At 36.7% G+C, this 17144-nt stretch overlaps 1 protein-coding gene across 5 annotated transcripts in view; it reads right to left on the reverse strand.

Annotated features, from left to right (window-relative positions):
- The window catches only part of XPO1 (exportin 1), a 39054-nt gene that overhangs the window by 8487 nt on the left and 13423 nt on the right, over nucleotides 1-17144 (reverse strand). For all 5 annotated transcript variants that reach the window (XM_035322433.1, XM_035322430.1, XM_035322431.1 and 2 more), the window contains 10 exons: nucleotides 10362-10423; nucleotides 10240-10284; nucleotides 9969-10150; nucleotides 9453-9501; nucleotides 9242-9361; nucleotides 9020-9148; nucleotides 5656-5814; nucleotides 3076-3273; nucleotides 2155-2293; nucleotides 790-971 (listed from right to left, as the gene is read on the reverse strand). In XM_035322433.1, the coding sequence (XP_035178324.1) occupies nucleotides 790-971; nucleotides 2155-2293; nucleotides 3076-3273; nucleotides 5656-5814; nucleotides 9020-9148; nucleotides 9242-9361; nucleotides 9453-9501; nucleotides 9969-10150; nucleotides 10240-10284; nucleotides 10362-10423 (1265 nt within the window). The remainder of the gene's footprint in view (nucleotides 1-789; nucleotides 972-2154; nucleotides 2294-3075; nucleotides 3274-5655; nucleotides 5815-9019; nucleotides 9149-9241; nucleotides 9362-9452; nucleotides 9502-9968; nucleotides 10151-10239; nucleotides 10285-10361; nucleotides 10424-17144) is intronic.

A 17144-nucleotide genomic window follows, 5' to 3' on the forward strand; every position in this document is an offset into this window, starting at 1 on the left:
ATTAGAAGCACTACAAGACAAGTATAAAAGGCTGAAATGAGCTGTAATAAAGATACAGGAAAGTAGTTTCCATTATCAAGTTCAAAGCCCAAATAATTTAAAAAAAATAGTTGACAACTTGAGCAATTATTTAAGTTTTAACCAAATCGAGAACACCATGTTTTCAGCTATGAAATCCGCATTTTAGATGTAACTGATAATTTCTGCAGGGTAGACCTTCAGCAACCCTCAGTGTTGAATACTGATCAGGCAGCTCATATTAACAAAGATATAGATGCCACACTTCAGGTAAAGGAAACTAAATCCTCTGTATGAAATTGTATGACATGTTAAGAGTGAGGCAAGGTACTCCTGTAGAGAGCATTTTCTTCCTGCACTCTTCTCATGCACGTATTTACCCAGAATTCACTTTGATCAAGGAGTGTCAAGAAAGTAGCAGAAAAGGAGGGTTCTTGTTAGTCAAAAATAAGGTAGGTTATTTTGCCACTCGTTTCACTGTTAATCTTTTTCCTTATGTTTTGCTTTGGAGATACTGAAGATTTCATCAAAATGAATCTTCTCCCTCCCATTTTCACAGCAAAAAGGTTACTTCGATTAATTCATTGTTCATGACTGAAAAAATTATCAGCCTTAAATTTGGGATATGACATTTCCCATTACATTACTCTAATTAACTTGTTTGTTATACAAGGTACCTTGCTGAAACGTTAAAGCAATATCTTTTTAAATGTAGTTTATGCTCAAGAAATCAAGAAGTGTGACAAAGCTATTAGTTCTGCACCATGATACCTTAATTACTGTAACAAGGAATCTTTTTTCATCTTCTTCATGCATTGCTCCACTGATTGAACCTATAGCCCAACATAGGGTATTCAAATTTTTCCACGACCATTCTGTCCCATTCACTTGATTGTGAAGTTTTTCAGTCATTATTCGTTCTGTGTCTGCATAATCCAGATGCGTAAGGTACACTGAAAGACAATTAACATTAAGCAGGTGCTTTTTCAAGCAACAAGCCAGATCACATCTCTATAGACAAAGCTGTGTTCTAAGAAAAAAAAAAAAAAATTACAATGCCAGTTAATTGCAATGCTTCTTTTGTGAGCTTATGACAGAACGAGCTAGAACTTTAAAACCGAATTTGTTAAAACCTCTTTTAAAGAAGGTATGCAAACAATACAAAAATTTAAGTTAACTAAGGTGTCGTGTATCAGATCAGTAAAGTTACTAAGTTAAATTATTAACAAAAGACATTCATACTCATGGGCTATTGAAAATATGGGACTGGCTAGCTACTGGGGACATTATAGTGTGTTAAGCAGTCAGCCAGTTGTCCTCTGTGTCATTTCAGTGTCATTAAATCTGCCATTAAAATGGAGATGGTACTCGGGAACGAGTCTGGATGGGAACATTCAGGTATCACAACTCAGACACTTGCATCAGCTCTCTAATGTAAAATTCTAAATCCCCAGAAATAAAGAGCAGTTTAAGGCCAGATTCGGCAACAGATTTTTATAGTGCCTTAGAATGCAGGTTTCACTGCGCTCTTGCTTTTTTAAAAGTGAATCTTCCATTAAGATTCATACACTGTAACCAATAATTAACACCAGAAATCAAACACTAACTAAATCTGTAAATAGTAAACCTTTATCTGGAAATATGGCTAAGGATGAGGACATACAGTAGCAATTTTAATACAATTAAAAGAAACATACACCCCTAAGTTCTCTACAATACATAGAGACTACTGATTCACTGCTAACAACGTCAACAGTTGAGCATGAGACTTCAAAAGATAACAAAGGGAATATGTGTGCGCATAAATGCAAGAAGCACATGCATACTTCATTGGATCTGACAAATTTTGGCAAATAAACAAAGGTTTTCCAATGGGAAAAGGCAAGTGACAAAAATTGGGTAGTACAGTACTGCTTACTGAAGTCATATAGGAGCACTACTACAGGAGCTCAAAACTAAAAGCCTCAGACCAATGCTGCCTCCTGCCATTCCAATTTGTGTATGTACTACTACTCACTGATGATCCTTTTTCTCCCCACGTAATTCAGATCTACCTGAGCTATCAATTTGACACATACACGCTACCAGTGCAGCTCCACAGACTTACAGAACACGAACATCAGCTAGTGCACTTACCCAACGTTTCTCTCATATTTTTATACAGGTTTATGGAATCTGTATCCTTCATGAATTCTCGTACTACTTCTCCCTGATCATTTTCCACAACTAGCACTTCTTCAGGTTTAGCCATACGGCTAACCATTAGCAATCGAACCTGCACGTTAGAAAACAGTTTAAATTGAATTGCACTGTAGCTTGGAAATAAAGGGTATAACCAGCACTTCACGAGGTCACCTCACGTACCAGCAACTTGGAAGAAAATACTCTAATGCAAACTAAAAAGCCATTAAGAATAGTGCCTGCTGATTTCCCTCTACAAGAACAAGAGTTGTGTATTTTTTTTAAAAAAAGTATTATACCTTCTAGAACTTCAAAAGGTGTATGTAGCATTAGGCACCTTTTAAATACAAACATTTCTCCTCCAGCTCCAACACTCAAGACTTCAATAATTTTCATTTTAGCTCTTATGCAACTGATGCATACAAATCTATTTTTTAATACTATGACAAATTTACTTAGTTGAGAAATCTCAACCCCACCAAGATCCATGCTGGAAACCAGTAATTACAGAAACTGTCAGTAGGATTTAGTAAACCTACTACGCAAACTATATAGCAGGTCTATTACAAGTTTAAAAAGGAAGTTCTTGTAGTGCTTTCATGGACGAAAACAGGGTTAGTCATTAAATAAATTCTTTTTTCCTTTTCTTTTATTATTTAGTCTTATGTTTATACACAGTATCTAAAGAAAATTAACACTGTATTAATACTCCAGTCATCTACTGGTGTCATCCTAAAGTCATTTTGGCAATTGCACCACGTTAAATAACTGGAGTTGAATCAACTAACAACAAGTCATTACTTACATAAAGAGAAGTTTCTAAATTAAGGAACAGTATCTAAACCTTTACAGTATCTTTAGTTAAGCAAAGATTACCTTGGATAATACAGGCAAATAAAGCTGTCTCCTTGGAGGAACATCGAAGTGTTGACTTCCCGAAAGCAATGGAGAAGCAGATGTTGAAAACGGACTTTCTCTGTAGAGCTCAGCAGCTAAATGATTCCAATATTCAAGACAAATCTTGAAAATTTCAGTTTCTTCAACTTCTGATACCAATAACATATAATGAAGAGCCTGGAAGAGTGTTTCAAAAATCTAATTATTATTTCTGAACATGGAATAATATTAAAACCATAATCCTCCATATTCAATTATCCAAACGCTGATGAAATGCTGAATTAGTGTAAAATTTTAGAACAAGGTGCATTTACACTTAAGCGACACTACTTACGAGTCCGAGTAACAACCAGAAGAACTCAAAAAAAAGTGTCATGTCAACTGCTGTTATTTGGAAAGCATGCATCAGTTCTTAAACCTAAGATAGCCTGGACATCTAAAAAAAATGCAATAGCCAAATCAGCCCATTTCTGTATTATCAAAATCATGCCCTCTGAGCTTCTGCAAGACCTTTTGTTTTAGGCCTTCAAAAAACCCTCAGCTGCTAGTTTCAAGAATTGCTACTTTATTCTGGAGATCCTCGTATCCTGAGACAACCTCCAAAGTCACACTACTGATTTGCATTCTATGGAAGATATCTACCAGAACATTTTCTACTTCACTGACAAGACAACCACCAGGCAGACTGAAAAGGATGCTGTTCTGAAAGAGATACCAACTACATAGGCCAACATTTTTAACCCAGCTCATTTTTAAATCCCTGGTGAAAGATACAAACCAATAGCCCACCACTGAACAAAACAGAATGAAGCCATGAAATCTGAATGGATTTTCAAAGCTCAGATACTACAGCAACTCTAAGCACTTTAGATAGTAATAGTAGATAAAGATGTTGAACCGGATTATGTCAAAAGAGGGACTCAAAACCACCTTACATTGGCCCTATACAGATCAATTTATCTTGGCAATTTCACTTTGAATATCTAGCTTCCTTCGGTAATCTACAAGGCTCCAATGAATCTGTGGAACAATTTCACAGGCAGTCAGCTACTTCCACATTGCAAGAGTAAATAGGTTAGAATTACACAGCTACTTTAAAAGTTTTTTCACTATGTTCTGTTACAGTGTGGGTTACAACAGTGAAACTTGCAACAATTTTAAGCCACCCCAAGAATTTTTATGGAACATTTAAACATCCTACAGAGGACACAAACTCATTCGGAACTGAGTTTTGTAAACATCTATTTTAAAATGGTAAAACATTTTAATGTGGTCACATTGAACAGGACAGGTGACAAGGTATAAAAACTGCACTCCAACTTACAAACACTTCCCACAGGACATGCAACAACTTCAGCTGTTAAACCATCTTCCTAACAGAGCCTCAGTATAGGCAGAAACTTGAGCACTGGTTATTTTTTGAAAGCTTATCAAGTTTAAGTTAAGCAATTAATTATTCAGGAATCAATATTCTTTTTTTTTTTTTCCTTAATGGACTAAGAATTCTCTTTTAGCTTATTTCCTAAATAAACTTATGAATAAACTTTTTTTTTTTTGGTAGAGAACTATCTGGAGGAGAAACGTATTGAGAATACAATAGATGAAAGACAGACTAGAATTCAGATGGATTAGAAGTGGTGCACCTGCAAAAGATGGACCCTCCCAATGACACCTGGTCTCCAGGTTTAAACCACGGTTTCATTTTTCTACACCTGTGTCAGGGCAGTTCCTCACCCTTTGCCTCCATACCTGCCGAAGGCTTGATTCTGGGACACTGGGAAAGTGATGCTTCAAGGGGCTATGGAGCTAGTATCATCCCCTTGGAGCTCAGCAGTGGGAGGGAGCTAGCAAAAAAGTTACCACAGAACAGCTCATCTTCAGCAAATCTTTTATTCACAGTTTAAAAAAAAAAAAAAGGGAAAAGCAGAAAGGATGGACAAATCTTATTCCCAGCAACTGCTGAAAGACAGTTGATAACCATGGATCATAAGTCCTCTGCCAAGACCTGTAACACTATAACAAAGTGTGCTCAGTAAGTAGCAATTTGCTAGAGCTCTGGCACTGAAGGCAATGTATAACAATCATGCTTATTGCACAGGAACTGAATACAATCCTCAAGGACAACATTCTAAGCTTTTCAGTCAAACTTTGGGAAGTGGCAAATTAGGCAAGAAGCTACACCAGGACAGGAGAGCTGAACTACAGCATGTGCTGTACCCTAGAAAACAAGTTTGAATGCTGAACAGAAAGTGTGTTACCTCACACACAAGCTGTCAAAAGTCATAGCAACAACCATCTGTATATGTGTGTTAAACAAATATCGTCTGTAAGCACCCATGGAAAAAGAATACACTGTATTTCTCAACTTATTTTAAAGACGTGTTTACACTTTCTAGGAGGAACAATTAAGAAGGAAAGAAAAACCTATGATTTTGAGGCTTTGTTTTTAACATAGAATCACTGAAACTGAAACGCAAAAGAATTGAGGGATTATACCATCACATCCTTTGACTATGAGAACACACTACATTTATAAACTGGATAAACTAAGCAACTTACCTCCATTAATGTTTCCCTCAGATTTAATCTTTTTTCTATAAGTTGACCATGCTCCTTGAGGAACGTGCAGAGAAACAAACTGAGATTCTGAATGAAGTTCTGTTCATCATCTTTCCCATTTGAGTATGCAAGTCGGATATTGGTATTTAAAGGAAGCATCTAATAAAAAGACAGACATGATCAATAACATTCTGTAAGCAAGTAGAAATACTGTTTATTAACAACTATTTCACTGTTTTTGGAAAAAAAGTCTTCCTAACATCCCCTTTTATAGGGCCCTCTTCCAAATGTCTTCCTGCTCCTTCATTTCGTACTTGTCTCCAAAATGGACAGTAGGATGAAAATGTAAACATGTACAAAGAGTTTCTTCCTACCTCTTGTAAGAGCATAGACAAGGGTAATATCTACCCTATTCAGACATTTTCAGCTGGCACTGGGCAAAGCCATTCCAGAAAATGGTGTGTTACCTATACCCCGTAACATTACATTGTCGTAACATTAAAACAACATGAAAGACTCCCCCATAATATTTACAAATTAGTAAGAAAGATTTGGTATGCCTCTTCAGAGGTTATATATATATATACACACACACACACATATATATATATATATATATAAAATGTGTGTGTGTGTGTGTATATATATATACACACACACAAATATATATGTATTCAATGTTCTGATTCTGTCAGGTCAAATGCAAGTCAGGTCAAATGCAAGTTTACTTGAAATTCGGATGCAACAATTACACTAAAAACCTGCAAGTTGCAAAATATGCTAAATACCCAACATGGCATTCAACTTTTCTTTTAAGGAAAAAACTTAGGGCACGGGTATTTGCATTTAGAATCAAGAGCATCATTTAAAAAAAATAAATAAATAAGACACTCTTCGAACACTTCATACAAAGTGATTTGCGTGTCTGCATAAAAAAATCTGCTTTTAAGTCTAATTATAACTAAATAAAAAAACCTATAGCTTCAGCTGAAGCCTTTAGTGGGAAGATCAGGAAAGAGATGTGACATGAAAAGCAACATGCCTTTCCTAAAGCACTTCAAAGATGGACGAACACTATAAATACAGGAAAAATAGACAGTTAAAAAAATAGACAACCTAATTGTTCAGAAGCACTCAAAAAAGCTTTGGTATGAAAATATATTCCATTAAGATAGAAAAATATGAAGCACCATCTTCTATCCCCCTATCCTCAAAAAAGTAGGGCTCAGTACAGATTTCTGGCATCTGCTTGAGCTTAAGTAACGTGTGCTGAGCAAACAGCAGCACCTCACCTGCCTAGCATCTATTATAAATACTATTTGCTAATCAACTGCTGACTTCAGAAGCAACTACTGGTAGCAGCTAGCCCAAATCGCTAATTATCCAGATTCAGAAACATAAATGCTCTAACATGTAACCCCAACACAATGGAATATCTTCTGTAAGAACTATTTTTGACCTTTGGACAATCTCCTTTTGAAAGGTACAACTGAAAACAAGATAATGTTAGGGCCCAGTGTCTGCTTATAGCTTGTTGTCGTATTCCTGACAAAAATTACCTGCATCCTAGAAGACTTATCTGTGGGTAGCTCATGACATAGTGAAAATAATCATAGTCCCCTCATTAGCCAGTATTCCAGAAGAGAAATAGGCCAAAAGAAACAAGGCATGCACCCCTGGCAGCAGAATTAACTCCTGCACCTTTAAGACTTAAAACTTAGAATAATAATTTGTTGAAGAAGTTATAGGGAAACATGGTTTTGAACAGAACGTTAAGAACCAGACAAATTCAAGGAAAAGACGTCAAAGAATCATGTCCTACCACGTTCACCCAAATGCAAGTCAGGCACATTTTGGCTCATTTGTATCACAAACTCATCTTTATACTTAAAGATCAGAAAAACAGGAGTAAACCCATTTACATTGTGGCAACACACTTAATAGTCCCTGGTTATCACTAATAAAGTAACAGTTCAATTTCTACTTTGAAGAATTAAGTAGAACTGTTGCTGAGAAGCATAAGTTTCATAATATTAAATGTAACTCTTAAAATAGCCTTCAGGTTTTGAAGTTGACAATAGAGCATTTCTTCATAAATTCCACATAATTTGTCACATACGGTATTTAAGAACATTTCAATAGAAACCGAAGTCAATACACAAAGCTGCCAGGTACCTTTGCAAGACAAGCACCTGAAAGAGTACTGGATTACAAAACATTTGTATCCTCTAGCAAATCTAACAGCTACTTCATTACAGTAAAAGAACTGTTTACATGGAACAGCACACAATTTCACAGCTTTCTCTCATCATAACAATTCTCACCCTACAGAAAAGGTAAGCTGTATAGTGCAAGTCACTCTGAAATTTAAGATAAATCCTTCATATAAATTATCCTTACCAGATACACGGAAAACTATACTGCTTAACATCACTGAAGAGGAAGTACAGTAATATCATAATATTGTAATCTTCAGAATAAAAGTACTGGAAGTCAAAGGTATTCAAACATTCAGATTTGAAATGAAGCCACAGTCTCGAAGGGAGCATTTTTATGACAAAGTGATTTAAGCTATTAAACATACCACTAATCCCCCCCAAAATACTTTTTTTAGTATGAATTATTCTCAGAGCAAGCTAATTTGCCTTCAAATCAGTAGACATGTTTATAGGGAACTTGTGCAAAAATAACCGCATTTAACACTATTCAGAATGCTCTTCAGAAGCCTCCGTAATTTTAACATCATGAACATTCTCACAGAAGTTAAAAAAGATAGTATCTGTCCTATACGATGCTTAAAAAGATCAAAGGATGACACTTCCTTGCAGGATTTCTACCTTAACCCCCCTCACCAAAAAAAAAAAAAAAAAAAAAAACACACACACCCAACTGTCCGCATCAGACAGGAATACAACTAGGAAACTTACAACATCATGTACCTCAATCTGAACTGCTCAGAGAGGAATTACCACGTTATATAATTAGAAGTATGGATTTACGTGACTAGCTTCCATCAAACGCTAAAACAGCGGCTTGTGGAGGTTAGGACAGTTTAGGCCTCGCGTGCCATGCAGAACAAAGTTTGCTGCATTTCTCTCAACTTTCCTCATCAGACAACCCAAGTGTTCAATGCAGCTCTTAAATAAACCAAAATAAATTGGTCCAGCAGAAATACAGCTGTAATCTAGAGTTGTAGAAAATACACTGAACATCCTCTGATCAAGCAAAAAATACTATTAAATGACACAATGAAGAGAAACATTTCTGCTATCAAGATCTCTATAATGAATATGAATTTAGAAGTTGAACTAGGTTCTACAGAAGTTGACTTTGTTAAAAGAAAACAGACTTACTAAAACCTTACCTGTTTTAACTGCATCATGGTCAATGTAAAAAGTGTTACAAACTGTTCTTCATACTGGCTTACACTGACACCTGCAATCTCTGTGAGGCACTTCAAAGAGACGTTCCGAAACATGGGAACATTTAAGAACTATTGAGAAAAGAAAAAAAAAAGCATTTTACAAGAATGTTGCACACTAAGTTTTATAACTTCTGAATTAAAGAACCATCAATAATTAAATACCTTGTATATTAGTGTGCTGATTAACTTGGTCTCAAATATATATCCCAGAGGAATCCAGTTCAGAAATCGTAGCAAAGTTTCCAATGTTGCATGAACTAAGGGAGCATTTTGGGAGTTTTCCTGTAAAAACACATTAAAGTCTGGTGTTACTTGGCACAACGGAGAGAAGGTGGAATGGAGGACAGGTTAAAAAATTAAAAATAATACTTACCATCACAAACTGACACAGTTGAAATATCTGAGAGAACTCATTGCACATACTATAAAAAAACAAAAAGTTAAAAATTAATCATTTCCACATTCCATAAACAATCTATTTTAATCAAAGTGTCTGTGGCTACAGAACAGGTTCTGAAGGCCTACATCCATGGAGGCATTCACAAGAAGCCACCCAACTTTTTAAAAGTTTTGATGAGAATGACACTTTCTATTTTTGAAGTGGCACAAAATCTGTGCTTATAAATTCTGTCTTGGAAACACTGAAGTTTCTGTTAAAAGGCTAGAACCATCAGTCAACAGAGGCTACTTGCAATAATGCAGAAATATACTTACAAAGTTTGGTACCACCCAACAATCTTGCTTTAAAAGAAAAATCAGTATTCCACAAATCTCAGCAATAAAATTAGACAGATGTAGGTGTTTACTGAAAACCACACAGCGAGAAAAACTATTTGGCAGCAAGCACAAAGTATACACTATTTACGAGGGACTACATATATATACTTGCCTGTCTTTCAAATGCTTAGCTTTCACTTGAGTTATCTGGCCACTGGAAAAATCAAACACTTCTTCGCTCAATAGTTTAAGGATCACCATATTGTTCTGACAAAGGCTTTCACTAGTCCTGCTTGCTCCCACAATATCACTTATAAAAGTTGGCCAATGCTTTGGCCATTCCTGTTTCAGAATCTGAAAAGGGAAACAACCTTATATTAAGTACTTCTGCAAAAGCAAATTACTTTTTGACAAGATTTAAAACTTCATGAAGTCTAGCTTACCTGAACAAGAATCATATTCAGCTTCCCAATATACACTTTCTCTTTCTGGGGAACAGAAAAGAGAAGTTAGATTATGCAAATTATTTGCCTCCCTTTTGCTCCCCTGAAAATATTTCACTTACTTCTACACATGTTGGATCAGAAGAGGTCTTGATAATTAGGCCGACAACATACTTTTTTATACCTGCAGAAGAATTGAGAATTTATTTTCAATTATTCTGGATGCCATTAATGTAATAATAAATACTTCTGAATTGAAATTCTCTCGTTTTTAAAAAGAAGCACCTTTAAGGAACAAATATGCATGTATAAGTGTGCATGGCTCTTGACTTGCGTGCTATATAGCAAAAACTCACCTTTGTATCAATTCTGCAAGAGAATTTCAGATGTACAAAATGGTTTACAGATTAAGCTATTTTGACATAAAAGAAAAACAGACTAAGGACTAGAGTAAGTTCCTGAATTTATAAGTGTAGTAATTTATACCACATCAGCCTATCAGCTTCATAAAGGCTGCAAGACGTTGTAATGAACCCTGCATCGGGTAGCGCTGCAGAACACTGCATTAGGCTGAAGACAGAAAGATGGCATTCAGCACTGTCCAGTCACGACACGTGTTGCAATATGTTCTTACAAGTGCTGTTGTAGAGCTCCCTCAGCAAACTGTATTTCTACCCCATTACCACTTTCAGGTCATACCTAGCAACTCCAAAGTTGGCAAATACATGCTTACAGCTTTAGCCCAATGCTTCTAATGGCAAAACAAAATACAGTAAGATAGTCCTTTTATCAGCATCTCTGACTAACACCTTATTAATAAAACAAACTCCAAGAATAGAAAGAGCTTTCTAAGCATGACTCCAGTTTCAATAACTTGGCTAGAATTACAGGAAATCTCTGGGACATCACCTCTACAACATGTAACAATTCTGAGATGCTCCAATTTACTTAGGTGATCCATTTTGACACCAGGAATTCACACACACCACACTTCCAGTAGAACAGCATGCCTCAGCTTGGCGAAGTTTTGCCTGCACAACTTTGCAAGAATAATACTTAGAACTGTATTCACCACTGTAGCCTGTTGCATTTGCATCCGGAACACCATGTTCTTTTTATCACACAAGGTTATTATGGATTACAGAACCCTTTTTAAACTGGAGTTTTTTTGCCTTTTTGCTCAGGATCATGTCAACTGGGAACAGCCTACATTTGTATCATTTGTTTCATTGCATTACTTCTATAAAGTGTTTTAAAATAACCCGAGTTTTCAGCTCTGCCACAAGAAAAAGAAAAAATAAACAAGACCATAGCAACCAATACTGCCTGCAGTCCCATTTTACCACCTAATCCTCAACACCATCCCCACCACTAACCTATCAAACACTAAAGACACAGGAACAATGGCTTTCCGAGTGACTTTTCATCACAATATACATATCAAAAACCATTCTCTACAAAAGCGTCCAACTTCAAGAAAAGGCTTGCACAGAGGATCTAGAGTCATGAACCACACGAGCATTAGTAATGGTTCTACTTCATTATAGCTTTGACACAATGATCAAACTGAGCGTATCAGGGATTAAACGTTTCAAACCAGGCAAGAGTTCTCTTGCCAGAGGAAAGAGTTTTAGGCCATGTATATATTTTACTATTAAGCTTAACAGAGCCAAAATCTGTTTTTAATCATTTCTTCAGCAAGACAGTCAACTGACGCATACAGACAAAATGCAAACTTAGAAGCGTGTTTTTTTTAAATAAAGCTGTCATTTAACCAAAACAAAGGCCTTATATTCAAGACATTTCTTTTCCCCCCAGCCACTATGCTAAATCATAAAGCATTTTTAGGACTTACTTGACCAAAATTAGTCTTTTTTGCATTTTAGGCCTGAGCAAAAGGAACAGCTCATTCAGTTTTTTAATTGCATTCTCCTGAAATTTGGAAGTACTAGGTCTAGACTTTAAGCTATTAGATGCATAGTACACAGTAGCTGTCCTGCAGGTCGTTCCAACTACAAATTGAAGTTTTCATCATTATCAGCTGGGATCAACCCACGCTACTCTAAAAGCATGCTCATTAACAAAACATATCACTGTCAACCACTGGATTAAGAGTTATTATCAAGCACTGGACTTGGTCTGACATCATGGCCCTGACCTAACAATCGAGGCCTTTATAGAAGGAAAAAAAAAAAAAAAAAAAAAAAAAACATACCACACTTTGATGAAGCTTTACAGTAATTCATAAGTGAGATGTTAAAGCCCCCAAAATAGTATGGAAAGAGGTTTGCAGTGCCAGAAGCTAAACTATTTTAACTGTCTGCCAAACCACTGAGGGAAGTCTATTGCTACAACTCCTTTCATTCTAAAAACAGAACTACAAAGTGAATGTTATTCTTAAGAACATTGTTCTGACTCCAAAGCTGTCTATTTTTTATCTTGCTGCATTGATAGCTGTTCACTTGCAACTTGAATGCCATGCTACTGTTGATCTCGCTGTGAGATCATCTGCAAATGGAAACAGTTGCTCAGCTCCAAAGCTTCTCCATTGAAAAAAAATGGTAACCACAGCTCAGACAACCTGAACACAGCTCCCTAGTTTTCAAATGTCATGCTGCAAGCTTCTAAGGTCTTCCATCCAGGGAACAGTCGCATTCTTAATCCCTCAAACATAGCAGCCATCCAATCCTCTAATGCTTTTTTTGGCTTAAGTTGCATTTTCTACATAATTACCCTTTTTCTGAAAAGAAAAAAGTACTATAGTTTCTGCTCTGTATTTTATAGCTCTGATTTTTATAATCATTCCATAGGAAAGATGAAATAATTCTGAGTAGAAGAAACAGGTATTTATCTTTATACCATGACAGAAATCAACACGTATGCTTGTTGATGCTTTTCAGTGGAAACAGTCCAAGAAACTGAGGGTAACAGTCCTTGTATTTGCTAAAAATTAATGTATTTTGAAGACCTAAGGAAAGTATTACTTTAAACAGGCAGGTGCTGGACACGTACATGCCACACAAGCCTAGAAGATCCCTTTCAATCACAGCAGCCCCTTAGCAAGGCCTGAAGGTGGCAAGAACAATGGCCAAGTCCAGACCCCTCCCTTAACATCTTCCAAGGACTACCTGACATTACAACTATGCTCATCTCATGACAACCTGGACCAAGGGGAGGTCCCTCTTCTGCATTCCACCACCATCACTGGGAAGGCAGTGGCAGACGGTGCTCCTGCTCATGGATTGGTTTGTAGGCTCAGCTAGTAGAAAACTACCAATGAAGTTTCAAAACAACGTTGAAACTGAGCTATCTCAGCACCAGCATAGCTCCCCAAACCCCGCTCACTGAAGGGCCAGAGAAGCATCAGTACTTGCTCAAAGCCGGGGTTCCTCCTCAGATGTGTCCCACAGCAGACAACTAGACAATCAGCCTAGCTCCAACATCAGACCATGGTCCAGTTAACTGGCAGACTGGACACCAGGGTGCTGTCAGAAGGCCTGGACTAACACTGCTGTTAGAATTATTTGGTAAGCAATGTACAAAAGGAGTACAGAGCAAGGACATTAGCTGAACACTGCAACTGTACTCCTCTGATTGAAGGTCTTTCACAAAGCTTCTGGATGAGTTTTACATGTAGTAGTATTACAAGCATAGGGGCAATTGCAACACTTTCTGAAGGGAAAGTGTTTTCATAGGTCACCCGATCTATACAACAGTTAGTGCTAACGGGAGAAAGGAACATTGCATTCCCTAACATCACTAAGCTCTGCAGCCAATATAAAGTGATAAGTGTGAAATATCCTTCAGTTTTATCTTTCGATGTACTTCTGCAAGCAATAACATCTCATCTAGGCCACATAACCTGCAGTTCCTATCATGACAGAGTTACAGCATGTTATCGTGAATGCACACAGTCAGCAAGTACACACCTGTAGACAAAACCATGTCTTGGACTTAAGATGCACAAGCACATCCTTTTATGCAATTACGGAGCAGAAACAACATATACAAAGCGTTTAAAATTGCTATAGTTGGTGCTGCTGATGTGAGCTTACACTAATTCACTAAAATGAGTGCATCTTTTTTTACTTAAATAAGACAATGCCAAAGTGGAACACGTGGACAGTCCAACTACAACTAACTTGCAACCAGAAATAGAGCTTGAAATTGTAAAGCTGAATTGTAAAGCTTCCAGAGAGGTTTGTAGGTGTACAAGCTGACATTTAATGGAGTGTTTTGGGACTAGTTATGCAGTTTAGGCACCATCTTATTTTTACTCTTGACAATGCATTCCTCTCCTGTCCCAAAGACCGTCCTTCCCAAATAGATATGGATTGTTTGGGTTCACTACTATTTGCTTTTTCAGTACAAGTATAAAAAAGTGATTAAAATTCTTTAAAAAGGAACAAAGGATAGATCTTGCCCATTCCCCCTCCCCCCCAGAAGTGCCATGTGTATAATTCCCCCTTCATTACAGACACAATCAGAAAACATCCGTTTTTAAGTATGCAAGAAATTTCCATAAATAAGGTATCTAATCTCTCCACTGAAAAATCTCTTCTACATCAGTTTCCACTGCATCAAAAGCCTTGTACTTAACTCCAGGACCTTCCTACAAGCCACAGAACAAGCCAGCATCTCTCTGAACACTTCAGTAGTGTTTTGTTTTGTTTCTTCTCCTCCGTTTGAAAATGAGAAAAGTTGTACAAGCAATTCAGGTTTCATAATGAGGAAGTGCTTATCCATGCCAACTCAAAACACTCCAGACAAGCTTTCTCTGTTCACAGGAACAAAATTACATTTCACATTGCAGGATTAATGAAACATATCTCCAAATTGTAAGACCAAGGAGCTTTTATTTCTAGACAGGTTTTCACACTGAAAGAGAAAATCCTATCAAGACTATAGCACTTTGACCAAATGACATCCTTTGAAAGCAGTATTAAACAACCAACTCTGCAGAGTATCGGTGTTTAAAACAATGTAGCATCACCTCAAACTGATTAATTTTCTGTAGAATGATAGTAAAATGTTCCAAAAAAAAGCAAGTTCACCACCTTATCGGGTGTTCTGGAATTTGCCTAGCTTTCTTGTACTGAAGCAGCCTCAGTAAGGTTTGAAGGAAAACCACACTCCACATCATTTGTATACACACAAGATGAACTCTCTAGAAATGCTTATAATTCTCAATCTTAAAAAAACAGTAACACCTGAGGAATACTGTAACTTTATACAAGTTAAAAGGCAACAGGGCCAGAAGAGCTCAAAGCTAAAAGTAAATTTACTCTTAAAAATAAGAGTAAATTTAGGAATTGAGGTTCATGTACAAGAACACATCTTCTGAAGAAAGCCCATTTCCCTTCTTGCATTTGGAATTCTAGGCTGGAAGCTAAAACCTCCAAACACAGTCAGAAGCGATAAAACCCTGGCTAGCCTCAAGACCCAACAAGACATTCTGATGTACAACTTCAAGTACAGCTACAAAAATCTGAGAAGAAAGGTTACAGTTCAGGCTCCATAATTATGACATTAGTTTCTCTCTCCAAGAACCTTCAGTTTGCTTCAGTAACTTTTTATTTCACTGATGCTCAAATTAGATCTAATCTTGATTTCAATTGTTGAACACTGCTATTGCTACAAAGGAAAAACAGTATTTTCTAATAAATTGATTTTGTTCTTTCATAAAACAAGTAAGGTTTATCAGCTATGATTGTTATACAAATCAAGTATACTAAGTTCTATAAAGACAATCAGAAATTAACTGACTTATAACCTGCATGAAGAGCTTTGCTACTCAGCTTTACTTTGTTATATTAAGTTTCTTTTCCCTGAACCCATATTTTAGTAGTTACACTTTAAATAAGAAATTCCTGCCAACAATAGGGAAGATTGGAATCAGAAGCCTCCATGCAACCAGTCTTCTCAGCTCCCAGGTAATTAAACCACTGGAATGAATTTAGGAGCAACTTCTCTTGTACCAGCCAACAGCAATCTTTACCAGCCAGTGGCAACTCTTGCCACAGACTAGATTAAATCAGATCAGAAATTAAACATCAAGATAGGTTTATTGCTACTTTTATCTTTTTTTCCCCCAATAGTTTTACTATTGAGGCCGAGATGGATTAAATGCCATGGTACACACTTGGCTTCTCTTCCATCGATGTACTGGAAAAACTAGACAAGTAAAAGCCATCTGATTCATTTTTCCTAAATTAAGTCAATTTCACAATTTCAGTCTGGCTCTGTACAAGTACAAATGTTTTGAAAGGTTGAACCAAAGATATACATTTGTTAGGATGCAGGATAATCTTTTCCTCTGCCATCTTCAGAAGTGCAAGAAATAGGCAAAATAAGAACAGAATTCCTAAAGTTATGATTGAATGATTGCAGAACTTCCAACAGTAATTTTGTTTTTTGCATTGTAATGTATCTAGTATATATACCGTAGAGACAGTGTAGTATATATACACGCTATATATCTAACATTGCCATCTTCTCAGAGAGCAACAAGTCAAACAATATTACCTTGACTGCAAAATAGAAGTACAAAACACCAACTCAAATATATCACTTTCAGAATTCATTGAAGTCATGTAAAGCCAGTACTTTGGCACCTGAAGAACAGATGGGATAACAGGTGCCAAAGCACAGCCAGCACCCTCATCACACCACCACCAATCATCATCTATTGTATGCACTGAGTATCTTTACGACTTGTGATTATTGAATTATATTCTCTATTTGGCATTTGTCCAGCCCCAAACTCCCAAGCAAATCCATCTCTTACTCTTCTTATTCATCTATAGCTTCTTCCACCAGCAGGCATAGGTAAGCTGAGTTTGTAACTAATACAAAACCGCTGGCTCCTTACTGCCCTCCTGCTCTGCTCCAATAGTCAAAATCTT

This window comes from Oxyura jamaicensis, chromosome 3 (assembly GCF_011077185.1).
Source record: "Oxyura jamaicensis isolate SHBP4307 breed ruddy duck chromosome 3, BPBGC_Ojam_1.0, whole genome shotgun sequence".
NCBI classification, from domain to species: Eukaryota; Metazoa; Chordata; class Aves; order Anseriformes; family Anatidae; genus Oxyura; species Oxyura jamaicensis.